This window comes from Mytilus californianus, unplaced genomic scaffold (genome assembly GCF_021869535.1).
Source record: "Mytilus californianus isolate M0D057914Y unplaced genomic scaffold, xbMytCali1.0.p SCAF_12, whole genome shotgun sequence".
NCBI lineage: Eukaryota > Metazoa > Mollusca > Bivalvia > Mytilida > Mytilidae > Mytilus > Mytilus californianus.
This window is the reverse complement of record NW_026262604.1, coordinates 1,937,420-1,957,468: the sequence shown is the minus strand read 5'-3', so window position 1 is coordinate 1,957,468 and position 20,049 is coordinate 1,937,420. Positions and strand designations below refer to the sequence as shown.

Genomic DNA, 20,049 nt, shown 5'->3' with positions numbered 1-20,049 from the left:
CTGCGCATATTGTCATGGTGAAACCACATATTACCAATGGGATTTGAATATTTCATGTTACCAGTTTTCTGATTTTAATTACTTATCTACCCACCAACAGGTTTTAGACCATGCTAAGGCGAGACAGTGCGTTATAAAGTACCAATCTTATCCCGGTGATGTACGAAACTGTTCCCGAAATGAAGAAGTTCCTTATAACAAGTGTAATATGACAGGTTTGTGGGACAAATTTGATCCCGATCTTCAGTTCGCGTGCGAATCTACATATATGTTAAAATACAAAGTTTTTCAAAACATATTTTGCTACATCTGTAATCCGATTGATCGAATAAATAATAAATCTTTTCGGGATTGCAACGTAACTGGTTTTTGGACTCCTTATGACAAAGGACTTCAGAAAGCATGTCAGTTCTATCGACACACAGACACCAAGTTTTCTTTTATAAATGTATTTTGTTTCTTATGCAATAGAAATAACACCAATAGCAGTTCATTTCAAGATGCCGAGGCTGCTGTAACATTTTTCGCTAAAGGGAAAATTTACTTTTATAAATTAACAAATATTAAAAATTATAACCTACCGAGTTTTAAACAATATATGAAAGAACAAATGAACAACACCATTGCTACTACCATTGGAAACAAGAGTTTTACGTTAAACTTTACACAGGTTTTGCTAAAAGCATATGCACATACTCCTCTTCTTCCGGGATTATGCAACGACACGCTACTGCAGCCCCATGCTCTCAACATAATTAAATCAACAATGAAAGCATGTAGTTGTAATTTGTCCTCATTTTACAACGGAGATTTACCACTTTGCTTAGATTTGTCTCTTTCTAATCCATTTATTTGTGTCAGCAATGTTATAAATTTTGGATATTATGGGAAAACTGGAGAACGCATTTATGCTATGGTAGGAAGGTGTTCTGTAAATGTTTATTCCACAGTACTTAAAGAAAGGTGTGCATGGAATGCAAATGATATCTATTCATTTCTCCCCGTAGTAGACACACTGATGAATATTCAATACAAAAATGTCCATTGCTTTATTTGCAACCAAGTTACAGATGTTGACGATGTCGATAATGTTTTTAACAGTGATAATTATAGGTCTATGTTTGCTATAAATATCATTTGTAAACAGACGTATATTGATATTTCGCGATCGTTGTCTTTAACGGAGATAATACGGATTGCGTTGATAAATAATTGTAGAATTAGCCTTTTAAATCCTATAGTTCACCCTATATCGTGTCATAATGACGGGATAATGGAACTGAACAGTATACACCAGTGTAACAATTCCGGATTATGGCCAGAGCTTGACTTGGATATTAAGTGGGCATGCGAACAGTTTTCTTATGTGGATTTTAGGATGGTCGATGTTAATAATGAATTATTCAAGAATATGTTTTGTTCCATTTGCAACCCTCCCTATTTTGATGAAGAAATGATAACAAATTGTAGCATATCCGATTCCTGTCCTATCATATCTGAAAACAGAGCAACTGGATGTCGCGTATTTCCAAAGGTGGTCAAGCATCTGCCGTATAAAAATGATTTTTGTTATATGTGCAATGAACACCCTTGTCGTAAGAAATTTCGTCCAGAAATAGATATTGAATTCATGCCAGATACTGGTACATGTCTTCCATATGATTTTGAGCCTTACAATTGTGCTTGTCTCGGTCCAGGATGCGCTGTTCCGAAAGACATCCCAGGAGTTAAAATCCGAAATCTGTTTCGCATTGATGAAATCAAAACACATATGATACGGCCTGCTGCTCAACATTGTACTAATGGACAGTTTTTCGACCTTTTTGAGGTAAGTTATTCGTATAATTATTATGTAGTCATAACATACGTGTACATCTCTGCATTCAGTCAAATAATTGATCAATGGTTCAGTATTGTTTAAATATAATGTGACAAGATAAAATATTCATCAAATAAAGGAAAAAAGTACTGCAGTGGAAAAGTTGCCACGGTCAACTGTCAATTTGACGGTCGAATATTCGGCAACACATAGCGGAGATATTTAAACGGGATTTAGCGACCGTCGAATCCCATTAGACTGTGTCAACTTTTCAATTACCGTTTGTGTTTATTTTTCTATTCTAATGCATCACAAAATGAAATATTACATACGAACTTGTAAAATGTACAAAGTTTAATAAAATAATTATCTTCGAAACTTGATGAATGATTTTGGTGTAAAAATCACAACAAATGACAAACTGAATGTTAATTCATTACTTGTAAGATTAAGATCTGGATAATATCTCATTAAAACTGCATTTCTGAGGTAGGTGTTGTTGCATTTTCGATCGTATTATACTAATCGAACTTACGTGGATTCCAACAATTCAATATGGCGGCTTAAAATATGGTAATTATGAATTTGACGGTACATGTTACCTCATGTAAAAAATTGATACTTAAAGATTTCATTATAAAAGAAAGGCGATAGATACCAAAGGGACATTTAAACTAATAAGTCGAAAATAAACTGACAACGCCATGGCTAAAAATGAAAATGACCAACAGACAAACAATAGTACACAAAACACAACATACAAAACTAAAGACTGAGCAACACGAACCAACCCAACCAAAAACTGGGGGTGATCTCAGGTGCTCCGAAAGGGTAAGCAGATCCTGCTCCACATGTGGCCCCCGTCGTGTTGATCATGTTAGTACAAACCCGGTAATAAGTCTAAATCGGTAGGTCACATTCGGGGAAAAGGGGACGGGATTGTAGTTACGATATTTGGAAACATTCCGCTATCATCTGTGAAACGGATAATCTGTAACGGTCAGCCAACTCTTGATGGCGTCCGTAAAATTCACGAAGGGATGATTCCAACTTCGACACTTGGAACTCTTGGTTTAATAGCTTCCATGTGAGCAGAATCCTCTATCAAGGAAATCATGATAGGAAATACAAGCCCTGGAATATCGTATCAACTTGGAGATATATACTCCGTATGCCGGCTGCTGGAATGTTACGACATAGAATAATTAATTGTTATGATTAAAATCATCAACAAAGAGGAATAAAAAATGATAACAACACTTTATAAATTTAATGCGTCCGACAACTTTTCTGGATTTATACCTTCAGCACTAAAACTGAATATTTGAAAGCTTAGAATGTAAGAGAACCGAAACATTTGAAGAGGTATAAAATAAAACAGGACCTTAAAATAATAAATAAATCCATTTCAGGTCAACTATGCAATCTTTGAGTACTAGTTTGAGAATAAGTTAAACACGTTATTATCATTAAAGTATTGAAAAAATATTAATGAAATTTAATGATTCAGATTTGTGATCACTGCAAGAACACATGAGATATCACAATTTTGTTCTTGTATTACACTCTCAAACAATGAGCCTCCTCATGAGGTTTTTGATTATATGATTACTTGGCCGTTTTTATAGTGATTATTTGATAACCAGACCAAATATTTCATGATTATTTGATTATTTGATAATCTAGGACTGTATTTCTGATTATTTGATTATCTTGTTTAAAAAAATAATTAATAACTATGTGATTATATTGGCAAAAAAATTGTGATTATGTGATTATAATTGGACATCCCCATGAGGGGCCTCAACAAAAAATTGCACCATTTGTGTTATGGTTGTCATATTATTTTTTTTTTTAATTTTTAATTTTTTTAAATTTTATTTTTTCCAGAATATCTGCCGCAACGTTACCTGCTTTCCTGGAAGGTATTTAAAAGATGACAAATGTGATCCTTTGTTCCCTATTGCAAGGAATATTCGATATAACTTGGGCATCTTCATAACAAATCAGACAAGACTATGGAAGGAAACAGAACAAATCTTATTAAGATTGTTAGAAGATATTGTCAAAAATCATTCAGTTGGCATAACAAATCTACTTATTCTTAAATATAAACAATTCTCGAAGTCTTTTAACTTTGGAGGTCCGTCGGATTCAAAGATGATAACTTATGTTGCATTTGATTTGTTTATTAAATCAAATATTAATCGAAATGACCTTGAACAGTCGCTTCTAAACATAGCACAGAAAAGCAGCGATAAACGAAGCATTGACATACGTTTAGCTTCATCTTTGCCTGAGCTACTTAATTCTGTTTTAGCGGATTATGATTTCAAAAATGAATCTCACTGTTGGACATTTGAGGAAAATAGAGACTATTTAGAAAAATACGAGAGGTATGCATCGACAAATATTCAGAAGCAAATATTCTGTCCGCAATTGGAATTGGAATTTGATCAGTTTGATATAGACGGGTCTTCTTTACTAATAACTAAACATAATATAAAAATTCCTAAAGACAAATTTCTAATGGATTCAAATTACAAAATAAGGGTTTGTGTTGATGATTTTTCTTCGTTTTTGTCGAAGAAGTCTATAAAATCGTCCACAGAATATGCCCTAGAAATAACGACAATTGTGTGTACATGCGTTTCTCTGTTTTGCCTGCTATTAACATTTATTACCTACAGTCTTTTTCCATTACTACGAACATTGCCTGGCAAAAATAATATGTGTCTAATACTATCCCTTTTCATTGCACAAGCATGTTTGCAATTCGGAACAATTTGGACAAATCGTCTATTCGTCTGTGCAACCATTGGCGTCATCCTTCATGTATTTTGGTTGGCAACTTTTGCCTGCATGAATGTCTGTTCATATCATATGTATTCTGTGTTCACCATTTTAAAAGCTACTGCAAGTTCGTCTGAGAATACCAAACTATTTTGTAAATATTTATGCTATTCATTCGGGACACCTCTCTCTATAGTTATTATTAATATAATCATTCATATTGTTCTATCAGGTGGAACGAAGATTGGTTATGGTGAAATAAATTGCTTTATTTCTGGTCATATTCCCAAGCTTGCTGCGTTCATATGTCCAGTGGCTGTCATCTGTGTTATCAATATATGGTTATTTGGGTTCACGGCTTACAAAATTTACAATCGACCTGTCATTCAGAGCACAGCTAACACTAAACATGACTTTTTTGTATATATTAAACTTTTCTCGCTAACCGGAATTACCTGGATCGGGCAAATAATAGATTCATTTGTTCCTTTATCATTGTTCTCTTTTGTTGTGACAATACTTACAGGTTTACAAGGGTTATTTATATTTCTAAGTTTTGTTTGTAACAAACGAGTTATCAAATTGTTTTTGGAAATTTTCAATGTGATCAGAGAGAACAAAGGCGGGAAAGTAGCAGATCCATTATCAAAAACAGATAGCAATCCTTACCCTAATTCGAGTACATCTATTACATCTGACAGAAATCGTCCTCCGTAAGGGTTTCACAGCACAGTAGTCAACTCTTTTGTGTTGACATGATTTATTATTCATATGGTTATATTCATAAATTTGCTGTTAATAAAACTTTAATTATTCGAATTACAAAGGATTTGTTTACCCCCAGAATAGATTACCATACCTTTATTCGGAATTTTGTGTTCCCAATGCCCTTTAACTTTTTATTTGTTTATTAAATTATCTTAATTTGTGCATTTATAGTTATGTTTTTTTTGTTTTATATAGTCGTATATCGAGAAATTTGAAGCACAGGTACTACATGTAAGATATTGTCAACGGCAAAATATTAACTCCTATTACATTAATAGCACAAATAGTGTCTATAAGTTATTCATGTGTGTTATGTGATCTTGTCAATCAACACGAATACAATGTATGTATTTATACGGAACACAGACTGTGTCACATTGTTAAAAATCATTTTACCTAACAATTTATGTTCGTCTAAAATATCAAGACTTGTGAAAAGTACACATACAATAGAAAAACAAAGGATATGGGGTATCCATCCATGACACAAAATCAGTACATGCACAGCAAGAAAACACAAAATAAGCAAAGTGATGCCTTCAAACCGGAGCAAATAAAAAACTCTCACCTCACTGCAAGTTTAAGACGGCCCTTAGCACCGACATACAAGACCATATAATGAAACAAAAACTATACAACAATAATATAATGCTCTGCTTGAACACCCTTTTTCATCAACCTGTATATGAGGTTCTTGATTTGGGGTGGGGAAGGAGGTCCTTTGTTTCTTTATTCTTTAGTTTTGAAGACCGTTTTGTTCCATTCTTTGTTTAGTTTGTCTCTATTCTGTATATTTTAGCTGCCAATTTTTCTCTATTTTCAATTTTTCTTCACTTTTTTTTTGGCCTACTTTTTTTGTGTGTATTTTTCCCCTGTTTTCTGCACTTGTTGCACATTATTCCCTATTCTGTAAACCTCAAACCAGACCCTCGTTTACCGCCCAAAAACAAGCGCTGACAAACTTGTCAAAAGCAAACCGGTCGATGTATAGACGAACAAGACAATAATGTGAAGGAAATGAAAAATGAATTGTTTTGTCTGCAAATATATCTATCAATATAAGAGTTTTCAAATTACTGTTTTAAGGATGTACTTAGGTCAGGTTTAGGAATTTTTGTCAGATGTTCGGACTCTTTGGTTTGTTTCCTAAGATACAGGGTAAAATATTTTGCCCCATAACACTAATTAGTAAAGGCAACAGTAGTATACCGCTGTTCAAAAGTCATAATAAGTCTTTTCACATAAGACTTCAATAGCTAATAAAACATTGTAAAAGGCCATTTACCAAAATTTAAGCAGATTCTTGATTTCTTTTCTTTCGATTTGAGACCCAAATAATACCAATGCAAATATAAGGTAAAATGCTGAGTCAGCCTTTCCCCCCATTTTTAAAAAATTAAATATCTCGAAAAGGAACTTCATAACCTATCAATATTTTTAGCTTATTTTGTTCCTTAACTAATGTTCTTCTGACTTACAGTATCAATTTTAAATTCTAGTTTTTTTTTTCATTCCACCTAAGTACATCTTTAAAGGAGTTATGCCTTATCCTTTCCAGTTATTCAATGAAAATTGTTCATTGGGTCATCAAATATATCTTTGGTTATGTGAGGAGGGATTTTGCATTTAACTGAAAGGTAAATACATCTAAAGGTTATGATTATTTTAAAAATGATTTAAAATAAATGTTGTGTAAACATTTCGATATTTAAGTGAAACGTATTTACCGCTCTATAAGGTATGCTGAGAATTTCGAGGCAATTATACAAATATGTTTTTGTCATTTGTTTTTAGAAATAATAGATGATACAGTGTAAGGACCAATTTAAAAAGGTATCTTGTTTAACATGTAAACATGTTGTAAATGTTGACGTAATATCATATTTTTCTTAAGCTTTACAAAAGAAGTATCCATGAACACATTATTAATATTATTTAATTAAAATAATTATAAATACAGTTTTTTTTATCAATTCTGAAATATCTATGCATAGATCGGTTGATAATTTCTACACTACATTCATGAAAGATGTCAAGTCAATAATACATTTTTTTTATGAATTTTACATATGAATTAATGGTGGTAATTTATTTGATATGTTAACATCTTGTAAATATTGATTTGATGTAGGTTTATACAATGAAGATGAAATTATATCTAATTTACGCAATCTAAATTATCAGTCGCACTATGTATAACATAATTGACGAAGTGAAAAATACAAATATGTATCTATTCTGAAAAGATGTGAACAGATCGGCTGTTTATTTCACGACACATTTTATCAAGGTTTGAAAATAGGTATGAATATAATTCTTAAAAAAAAATGAGAATATCTCGGATGAATATATATTGGAAAGAGTGAGACATAGACTAAGGGTAAAGATATTGTGAAAATATCAATACAAAGGTAGGAAAATAATTAACGTTGGAAATATTAAACGTGAAATTAATTTGTGTGTAAATCCGTTTAAAAAATCTCTAAATCTAATTCCAATAAACAACGTATGATTGAAGATTTTCTAACTAAGGTTTTTATTCAGTAACATCTAATTTATTCTCAATGTATTCAAACGGAGTGTATGTATAATGTATGAATTTACTAGTATAAGTTAGTGTTTAGGATAAACTTGAAACCATCTTTACAAGAAAGGGCGAAAATGAATAAAATCGTTGTGATACAAAAAAGCAACGTCCGAATATTCATGCCATTACCGAAGTACACGTGTTCGTGTGAATTTTGACAGTTCGTATCCACTGAATGTATTTTATCTAACTCTATAACCATGTAAACTCGATCAATTTAGAAATAACACGATTTTGATTATTTCACTACAATATGTATTTACACCATATGACATTTAGAATAACTGCCTGCATATCACACATCTTTTTTTCTAAGAACGGATTTTCGGTATCAAATAAGAGATCGATAAATATTATAAACATATTAAAGAACAAGTAGACTTTCATACACATATTTTTAGAAAATCTTTAAAAACAACATTGTGATAAAATCTCCTCCATTATTAAAACCACTTGAGTTTTTACATACTAGTACTAAAAGTTCGTTTAGAACAATAAACCTAAACAGAATATATATATATATTAATAATGAGATCTATTTTGTTACATCTTTTGATCCGTTTATTTGACAATCGACAATGGCAGTAGGCAGGGTTTAAGAACATCCGTTGTTCGACTTGCTAGTCAAATGCGTATTCATTTGTTAAAATATACTTTTTCACTCATTTGGTCTTTTGGAAAATGTTGTTTGTGCTGTATTTAGACCCCTCTACCAAGACATTTGTTTTGCATGCACACGTATACAAATTGCGGTTTTTATCCAACGCAATCACAGATTTGAACGTTGTTTCAATTTAGACTTGTATATATTTATATATATATATATAAGTACGTCTGAACCAGTGACGACTCTACAACAGATTTTATCCATCGGATAACCAGCAGTGATGTTGATACATGGCTGAAAATACATTCTGTGTATATAATTCGTCTAAACAACAGCCCAACAATGTTTAATTTTTGTTGTTCTTCCCTGTCCGGGATTCGAACTCATGCTACTGAGATATCGTGGCACCAAATCGCCTTGCACTATGCCCGACGTGCTAGACCACTCGACCACCTAGGCTCTATAATAATAAAGCTTTCGGTGGCCGGGTGTTACCTTTCCTCGTCAGTTTATATCTAGCGTCGTAACACAGTACATGATATATAAGTCATGATGATGGAATTGTTACAGATCAGCTGAATTATCTATTGTAAAGGATCCTACAAATTAATGTAAGATGCAGTCACAGAAATAATTATATTATAAGTACGTCTGAACCAATGACGACTCTACAACAGATTGAATCCATCGGATCACCAGCAGTGATGGTGAAACAAGGCTGAAAATATATTCTGTATATATAAAATTCTTTGATCTCGGTTATTCTTAAAGGGTAAGCAGTTCCTTCGTCACTTGTGACAGATATCGAGTATAAGAAACAGTGATAAATCATAATCAGAAAAGGATTTGTAATACTAAAGTTTTAACATATAGTAAAACAATCAGGTATAACTGTAAAAAACTAAAACATATTGATTAGAAAAGAATTCAATGGCCAATCAAAAATCAATAAAAGGCTTCATCACCATGACTAAAAAGATAAAAAACGAAAAAGAAACAAGAAATCAATGGCCAATCAAAAATCAATAAAAAGGCTTCATCACCATGACCGAAAAGATAGATAACGAAAAAGAAACAAGAAATCAATGGCCAATCAAAAATCAATAAAAGGCTTCATCACCATGACTGGCCAATCAAAAATCAATAAAAGGCTTCATCACCATGACTGGCCAATCAAAAATCAATAAAAGGCTTCATCACCATGACCACAAAGATAAATAACGAAAAGACAAAAATATTCAAATAGAAAAAAAACTTACGATTAAGCAACATGAACCCACTAGTAACTGTTTTTCATACTGAAACGGTCATTTTAAACTGAACAACTCTTAATTGCCTGAATTAACCGCAAGGAAAAATGTCAAGATCTTTTTCAGTTATTCAGGACCTGTTCAGTACCCTGATCCGCGCGGGAAATCCAGTACAGTTCAGTACTGACTCAGGTAATTAAGAGAAAACGCATTGCATTCGATCCAGTAGCGTCAAGAACGTTTTCGTACAAATCAGTACATCGATGAAATAGTTGTCTGGGAATTTTCAGTACTGTTCAGTGCCAGTTAGGATTGAATCCTATATAAATCATTGAATCGATAGTATAACACTCTTATAGTAAAATCAGGTAAGAAATACAGGGGAGATGTAGATGGCTATTGATCGCGATCGTTAATAAAATTTCATGTTTCTTGCGATCTATAAATATGACATTGTAGCATATAACATCGCCTAACCAAAAACCTATACCCCACTGCAAAGCAACAACTATAAATTGTACCAAAAATGAAAGTTTGTTAATTGGTTGAAAACCATTTCATTTTAGATAAAATATATAAAACAATTTATTTTTTGCACACTCACTCACTAATCGGTATTTCATTTTCAACTAATATCTGCAAAACTGCATAAATATATTTTCTCTAATGACTCCGGAAGGAAAGTGAAAAATGATATAACTTAACAAAAAAGTCAAATATACATTTAATCAGAATAGAATGATCATTTCAAATGAATAGAGAAGTTACTGTTAGCATCAGTAATTAAGGTAAAGCTATCATGTTTGTCAGACCCTATTAGAAATGTTTCAAATTTGTAAATAAATCTAGAACGTATGTTTTGGAGGATCTCTATAGCTAACTGGCGAGTTTGCAAACAGAAATATATGTAGTCATGTCATATTGGGAAATTATTAATACATGTAGCAAAGTTTTTTATCAGACATTTGCAAGGAAGTCACTGAAGTTAATATTGCATTTGTATAATTAACATGTTATGACTTCACACCAAAACATTGCACGGTACTTCTTGAAATAAGTCACTTGAAGCAATATAGCGTGTTTTAGGACAAAAAGTGTTTTACTACATCTATCACACAGAACATAGTGCCCGATACTTTTGTCTCTTCTTCTTCCAAATACTGCCCACATACAACATGATGAATGGTCTCTAACTAAACAAGAGAAGAAAATAATAGTGTGCTTGTTTCCTTAGCCAAAGGCTTAAGTGCAGACGATAAGCCCCAGTACATGATAGTGTGGTACACAATATTGTTTGATTAATATAAAAGCAACAAAGCCATCATCATAGTTTATACATGGATCAATAGTCCATTAATAGACATCTAAAGTTGCCACTGCAGTTTTCACAAAATTTACACTTGTGTACTAGCGAAGAGATTTTAGAAATTGTATGATTTTACAAATATAAGGCAAATATTTCGATGCTTATGTTTAAAAAAACTAAGGGTGTTGATTTCTAAACAGCTGTATACACCTCCTCCTTCTTTGATGAAAATGCTTGGTAGATGTTTGTCGGTATTATTTTGCAAACAAACATTCTTGTACAGCTCAGGACTATTTTTAACTAAAGATAGTTAACATATCTTCAAAGAAATGTACTTACGTTACTTCTTGAAATGCTATCAGACTATTGTATGTAAATATTATTAAATGACAAATGGCGAGAATTAATAGCGTGGGTATTTTCGGAAGCTATCGGGACTCTTCATCATTATAACCGTAACGAATGACCAACGCCGAATACGAAAGTCTTTCATTCTTAACATAGAAAGTCGATTTGATTTTTGTTATTTCAATAAAAAAATAATTTATCAATAATTTTCACTCTTGCTATTTATATCAAAGATTGTAAAGTAAGTTTCTATACAAATCATTGTTTTACTACAGTAATAATCACGGAACACATACACCATGTAAACATATATTTATACATATATTTATTTGTTTATTTAAACATTCATTGTTATTATCTTATAAATAATTTTATTTCGATTTCTTTTAAGACCCTCTGCTTGTCAAAGGGAAGCAATCCCTGTATTGTTCTATTGCACTGAACGGTACTAGACGTTTAATCTATCGATGTACTGATTTGTACAAACACGCTCTTAACGGTACTTAATTAACTGCTAGTGGTCGTTTCTTAATTACCTGAACCAGTACTGTCCGATACTTGATCGCTCGCGGTAGCCAGTGCACTGAACATGTACTGAACGACTGAAAAAGATCTTGACATTTTTCTTGCGATGAATTCAGACATTTAAGAGTCGTTCAGTTTATAATGACCGTTTCAGTAGAGAAAACAGTTACTAGTGACCCAAACAAACAATGATGGTTAACTCGGGTGCTTCAGAAGGATTAACATTTCCTGCTCAACAATTGTCAATTATAAAGAAACTAAGGTTTCAACTCCCTCAGGCAAAGTTGGCTTTAGAAGGATTTGGCAATAATTTTAGGTCATTTTTGATTATATAGCTCTTCAACTGTGTCGGATTTATACATCAAGTATTCGGCTTTGAGCATTCCATATGAAGGTAAATCCAGAAAAGCGCTTCGGACGCATTAAATTTATAACGTGTTGTTTTCATTTTTTGTCACCTGTTCATAATCAGTATATAACGTAATTCACTGAAACATTTGCTTTAAATACCCGTAGCTAAAAATTCAGGACACTTTAATTTCAGATTGAATATACAGCGATGAGAATTCAAATAACGATTTTCTAAAGTTACAGAAAACACAATGTTCAGAAAAAATACAATACAAATTGTAGTTATTACATTGATGTGTCAGAGTGTATTGTGGATCTGGATTTTACATCAAATAATGGATATCGAATCCGGAAATCAGCTTGGAAATTCACAGAATAGAAATTTAACAAAATCATCAACAAAGTACAAGTTTAATTGTACCAACATTAAAGACATCAATTTTTTCAAGTACGATGTTGGAGATGGATTATCGAAAAGCGTCGACATTGGTACCTATGAAGGAGAAACGGTTGTAGTGAAGAGGATTTCTCCACATAAAAACCCAAAAGACAGAGACGAGCAATTAAGAGAAGTGCTGTTTATGAAAGATATCCTTATGCAAGATCAACTGGATCATCCGGCACTTATCAAAATGTTAGGTTATTGTGTAAAACATTTGAGACATGACAAAAGTTATGATGGTTTTAAAAAAATCGGTGACATTTCCGCTGTCTATGAATATGGAAAACAGTTTGATATAAACAAAGCACACTTAACAACAAAAGTTAGGCTTAATCATGCTTTGGACATAGCTGATTTCATATTCTATCTTCACCATTCTCCATTGGGGTCATTGAAACTTGTTGATTTCATGCCTAACAATCATTTCTTTTTAGTTAACGGTAAAATCAAAATGATTGACATGGATTATACAAGTGATGTGGAACCATCGTGCCAGTTATCAAAAGGTTGCTATTATTATAATATTACCTGTCAACCTCTAAATAGCGACGAACTACAAAATACTTATTGTAAATCTTTAACAAATTGTACACTGGGAGTGTGCAGAGGAACAAATTTAAAACACAATATGGCAAGATTTACTGAATCGTTCTTCATTCATCTTTTGAGTCCAAAATTTTATCCTGTCGAAATGCACCAGGTGTTGTCACAAATTCTTAAGCGTTTAAATGAAAACGATATTCACATAGATGATCTTGTAATTGAATTAAAAAAATATCAAACACTCATACATGAGTAAATAAACATCAAAATATTGAATTTTATGTCTGTATCACAACTCACGAGGGAATTTTTTTCGCTGTCTTAGACCTTAAGACACACAAATATTGATCTATATTGTAAGTTATCCGATTTTGTTCTATTCCATATAGAAAGACATTTTGACTAAGTATTGAATCATTGATTCACATTGTTGGCCGGATATGAGAAGGGATAACCATTTTAGACTAGATCTAAAATTTTTAGATCAAAATAAACAAAAAAACACTTTCAATTTTATTAGTATCAAATTATAGAGTCCTTTTCCATTTTTGTGTCTTTAAAATATTTGTCATTTTCTTGTGTGTGCCGAGGTAAACACAAATGTATTATTATCCGTTTAAATCTATAACGTTCACTGTTGTCATTCGTGTAAAATATATAATTTACCAAGCATACATCGTTCAATAAATCTAAAATTGTAAGTCGTCTTTGAACTCCAGAGTTGAATATCGTAACATATGTAAGCATTTCTTTTGAGCCTGTTCTTCCAATACGTGACAATTCGATTATCATCATATGTTGCAATGTTCATTTAAAATGTATTCAGTCAAATAATTACAAATATGATAGTATTGTATGGACCTGTTTATTCATGTATAACAGAATGTATAAACTATATTAACTAAATTGATAATACATTTAGAAATTATAAAAAGCTATATAACAGTGTAAGGAACATGTTGCACAAATTTGGTCGATATTTTAACTGTTATTTACTATTTGTAATTATCTTTGCTCTACAATATTTTGGTCTCGCGGTATTGTGATGGAATTAAATTCCGTATAGTAAATTTTATTTCTCCGTTTTTAAATAGAACACCAAAATTGCAATGTATATCAAGCTGTAGTATTTTGATAAGTGGCTATAGCAAACCAAATAAAAGAGGGGCGAGAGATACCAGAGGGACATTCACACTCATAAGTCGAAAATAAACTGACAACGCCATGGCTAAAAAGGAAAAAGACCAACAGACAAACTATAGTACACAAAACACAACATACAAAAGTAAAGACTGAGCAACACGAATCCCACTAAAAACTGGGGGTGATCTCAGGTGCTCCGGAAGGGTAAGCAGATCCTGCTCCACATGTGGCACCCGTTGCGTTGATCATGTTAGTACAAACCCGGTAATAAGTATAATTCGGTAGGTCACATTCGGGAAAAAGGGACGGGATTGTAGTTACGACATTAGGAACATATCCGCTATCATCTGTGAAACGAATATTCTATAACGGTCAACCAACTCGTGATGGCGTCCGTAAAACTTACAAAGGGATGATTTCAACTTCACCACTTGGAACTCTTGGTTTAATAGCTTTCTTGTGAGCAGCAACACTCTATCAAGGAAATAATGATAGGAAATACAAGCCCTGGAATATCGTATCAACTAAAATAACAGTTTAGAATAAAGGTAAGAATTAAACTCTTTCCACATTATATTTTACTGAGTGTTTTGATAAGAAAGATAAATAGAAAAAATATAAATCAATTGTTTTAAAAACAATTGTTAAACGGTCTTTCCCCTCCGAAACATGATTAATTGGTTTTTTGGTTGGTTAGTTGGTTGGTCGGTCGGTCGGTCGGTCGATCGATTGATTGATTGATTGCATGGCACTTTCTCTGTGCGACGCAGCTAACTTAAATAACGCCTATATTCTGACCGAACGTGACTGCGTACTTAGACATCCCGCACAGCCAAACGGACGCCTGAGATGTCCTCATAAAAATTGATCCTAGCATCATTCGTTTATAAATTTTCTCTAGTTTCTATGTTACCTCGGACTTCCATTTTTCATCTATTTGTTGTGTATGCACTTTGATTGAATTTGTAGGAAAACGGAGTAAATTTTATCTTGGAAGTTTTATTTTCCCTCATTTGGATATGCAATGTTTTATTCTAAATTTAGGTCCGCGCGCGAGATGGTGTTGTGAAGTCTTGGAAGTTTTATTTTCCCTCATTTGGATATGCAATGTTTTATTCTAAATTTAGGTCCGCGCGCGAGATGGTGTTGTGAAGTCACGTGACCCTCGAATATATATGTCTGGAGTTAGAATATTAATTTCTTTTCAGGGGAGACCGTTGAACAGAGCACATGTGTATTGATCAAAGAAACACGATAACTATTGTTTTTATTTTGTACAGGTCATTGATGTCGGATCATGCATACATATTACGTACACATGTTTACGGGAGCACAGATTTGTATTTTAATGCATGTTTAGAAATTTGAGTGTAGGATTTCAGTAATACATTGATTTTAATTTCGCAATCAAGCGGACCGCACGTGCCTCATCGATTACTTTCAGAAAATACATGAATTGGAGCAGATTTTTGCAGGGATGGATTTCTATTTCAGAAAGAAATTTGTACATAAGAAGGATTAGCATTTTACAGTATAATGTACGGGACTAAAAGCGATCTTCTTTTCTTTGAAATGGGATAACTTAAAAAAAAAATCAGTTGAAAAAAAGGGGGGGGAGTGTAGTGGTAGACTGTGGTTCATTATTGAGATAAGAAACATTTACAACATGATAGCTGCAAAGTTTGAAGTTTTGATAAGTAATTTGTTGATTCGACCATAACAGGGACATTGACCCTGCAATAAAATGACGCGTACCATTTTGACCAAAAATTTCTAGTTAACACGTGTCGCGACAAACTTTTTGGTTAAATTGTTTTGTCGATATCTATATCTCTTTCTAGGAAGAAGCCATATGAACCTAATGTAAAAAATCACAACATGACCTTGACCTAGTTTTCTATTCTTTAGGACCAAGGACCTCAAATCAAAAGACCCTAGGTCTCTATCACTTATGTTTTACCAGTTACAAATGCATATCACTTATTTCAAATGCATTAGGGGAAATAACTCTCATATGGAGTCTTCGTATCGCTTCCGTCAAAATTGGAAACAAATCCTGAGGATATAGCGAGCCATTTGGTAAAATAAATTTGTCGCTTTCTTTTACGGTTATGGAGGAGATGCAGTCACAAGGAAAACAGTGTTCAGGGAGATAACTCCTACAAGGAAAATTGTTCGGCTTAGAATGGGTGAAAATAAAAAGCGCATAAACTGTATGATACTATATAAGAAATATCTAAGCGACATCTTGCGAAACAAAAAATTTTACGCGAGAACAAAATTAGGCAGAAGAAAAAAATAATAATTATAATAATAATAATAATAATAATCAGAACAAATACAATAGGTCTTTCCACAGAAAAGTGGAAAGACCTAATAAATATGCACTGAAGGTATGAGAAAATAGGAGCCTAAACACCGATTTAAAAAAATTATGGTTTCTATGTAATTTCACTTGAAATAAGGGTAATTATTAGCTACTTTTGTTTTAGGAAATTTTACTACTGATGTCATATGAAAGGATATTTAATACTGAATAATAAATATATGGTTTCTATATACTTTTCCTTAAAAAAAATATGTAATTTGCTACTTCCGGTTAAGAAAATATCACTTCCAGTCTCATATGAAAGCTTTCTTTGCACTTATGAGAAAACAGGTAGCCTAAACACCGATTCCAAACTTTTATGGTTTCTAGGTACTTTCACTTAAAATGGGTAGTTATCAACAACTTTTGTTTTAGAAAATTTTACTTCTGATGTCATATGAAAGGATATTTAATACTGAATAATAAATATATGGTTTCTATATACTTTTCCTTAAAAAAGAGAGGTAATTTGCTACTTCCGGTTTAGAAAATGTCACTTCCTGTATCATATGATAGCTTTCTTTGCACTTATGAGAAAACAGGTAGCCTTAACACCGATTCCAAACTTTTATGGTTTCTATGTATTTTCGGTTGATATTTTTCAAGGTCATATGTCATCCAACCTTTTAAAAAGACCCCATGACTTTATTATGTACCAGTATAAAATAATTAAATAACCTAAAATTTCACAATTTCAGGGGCAATAATTCATAAAAGATGTCATCATATGGCTTTGGACCGAATGTACCATTTCTTATTTTCAATAATCCAAACATTTTGCATAGTTCGTTTTCTACCTACCTTTTATAGTTTGTGAGGAGACGCACACACAAGCAAAGGGCAAAATTTAGAACATGACATTGAACAATGACCTTGACCCCATTTTATTTTTGGTGGACCAAGGACTTATAAACGAGATATCTCTTATTACTTACGGTTAATGATCTACATTTATATATCACTTATGTCAAATATAAATAGGGAAATAAATCTCATATGAAGTCTTTGCATTGCTTCTGTTAAAATTGACCAAGCATCCGGAGGATTTAACCAGCAATTTGAAAAAAAAACAAACTTTTTCGATGTTTTTTACGGTTACGGACGACATGTGCAAGAAAACAGTGTTTTGAGAAAAATTCTTACAATAAATATATCAATTTATCATAATATGCAGAACATCAAAGCGACATCGTGCGAAACCACTATACACTACAAGAACAAAATTTGGCGGAAGAAAAAAAATAATAATCAAAACAAAATCATAAGGAAAAGTTGAAAGACCTAATGATAACATCAGTATATGTTTACCATTCACACAAATCGTGTTTCAGGATTACTATTACCTTCATCAGGTACACTCGAGACCAATGGTTTTGAACAGTTGACGTTGGTGAACATTACTTGAGTGGTAGCCTTGTCTTTGACCAATTCACTTAGTTCTTAGAAATGACGTATGGGCAGAGAGAGTTAGAAGGGACCAATTAAGTCATAAATCGATCAAAACAGAATAACAAGACTAAGAAGAAAAACTACGAAATGAAAAACAGCACTCTACAAAAGACTACACAGTTGATATTACAGAGAGGCGAAAGTGTAACAATGAGTGCCGTTGGTTTTTTTTTTTTTTTTTTTTTTTTGCATACAATTGAGTGTCCAAATTGCAATTATTCATTTGATTTTTTTTCAGAAATTATTTTTTTTTCATCAAAAAGTTTGATTTACATGTTGAAATATCTGATTATATGTGAATTAAAACTAATTCTGAAAAGTAAACTATGAAAGAACCATGTAAAAAATCTAAATAACAACTAACTTTACTATTTGCATTTATCTGAACAAAAATCTTATTCAAACATCAAATTGATCTTGCCCTCAAACTGACACCTGAAGCTTTTTTTACAAACCATACTACCAATCGCAATATTTTTCATATGTATCATATGTTTAGGTCTATATTGACGAAAGATATTCATTTTATTTCTGTATAGGTTGCATTTGAATTCTACCCTAAAACAAATATACTTATAAACATCACTCAGAAAGTATATAACATTAAGATGAGGTAGTTTTTGTTGTTAGTTCAGCAGTGCAACCATGACTCATATTTGATACTCTATGTATCTACTAAGTAAAATTATTTTTGAACAATAAAATTGAAGTTGGCTAATTTACCGATTTTTCTTTGAATATTAGACATCATTTCTGTTATTAGACTACATAAGGTATTTCAAGCAGGAAATATCCACATAAAAAGACACAAGAAGTTCATATAGATTTCAAAGAACATCAACGGCACCAATGTCTCGTTAGTGGTGATCAAGGCCAAAATATTTGAAAATCCAAAACTTACTATAAAATGAAGAGCTTATAAACCAAAAGGGAGAATTGTTAACTCAGTATTATTTATTTATAATAGTGTTCATGTAAGAAGGTACATATTAAATGAAAATGTAAATACTGTGGTTATAATTAAGACAAAGAGGTAATGAGTGTTTACTAAAAATAGAGGTCGTCTTACATTACCACTGCAGAAAAAGTTTCTATTTTGATTCTAGTATCTATTCAAGTAAAAATATGAAATAAATAAAGTCAGCAATTTTGGCAATGTGGATCATTTATCAGCTTTTGTATTTTATAATGAATATACATTTCTATGACTTCCTTTATATTCATAGAACTTTATAACGATCAGCTTTATTGATGTAAAAATTCCTGGCTGCAAGTAAGTATCAAATTGTCGCACACTGTTAAATCGAGTTGCATCTAAACCACAGTCAGGGATTAATTCCTTTCGTATTATGGATAACAGTGTGTCTTCCTAAAATAACAGTTTACCAAAGTTACTATTTTCATTGGGATACTGCGTTTAGTATTAGTACAATTAAAAGTTCATTGATTAGAAAATAAATTATGTGGTTCCATTTGTTCCTTTACCTGTTTTGCCGTGTTAATGTCAGGTTTTTTTTACGACGTACGAGTTTAAATGTCCCTTTGGTATCTTTCGCCTCTCTTCTTTAAAGATTTTCAGGGTTGATGTTGCCTCTAATTGTCCTACGAGTTGTGCTTTATTTCAATAGACTATAGAAAAGCGAAATTAAACTGGGAGTACAATCATGTATATTTATTAATAATTATAGCACTATGACTATTCAATATTTTTCAAAAGACGGATAAGAATGGCATTCATTATCAACAATAA

The 20,049-nt window shown here is 32.2% G+C and overlaps 1 protein-coding gene across 1 annotated transcript; it reads left to right on the top strand.

The window, feature by feature from the left end:
• The first annotated feature begins 3,719 nt into the window (after positions 1 to 3,719).
• Positions 3,720 to 5,463, top strand: LOC127721196 (probable G-protein coupled receptor Mth-like 4). Its single transcript, XM_052227877.1, has one exon. The coding sequence runs from the start codon at positions 3,980 to 3,982 to the stop codon at positions 5,327 to 5,329; it is 1,350 nt and encodes a 449-aa protein (XP_052083837.1). The 5' UTR covers positions 3,720 to 3,979; the 3' UTR covers positions 5,330 to 5,463.
• Positions 5,464 to 20,049: the final 14,586 nt, after the last annotated feature.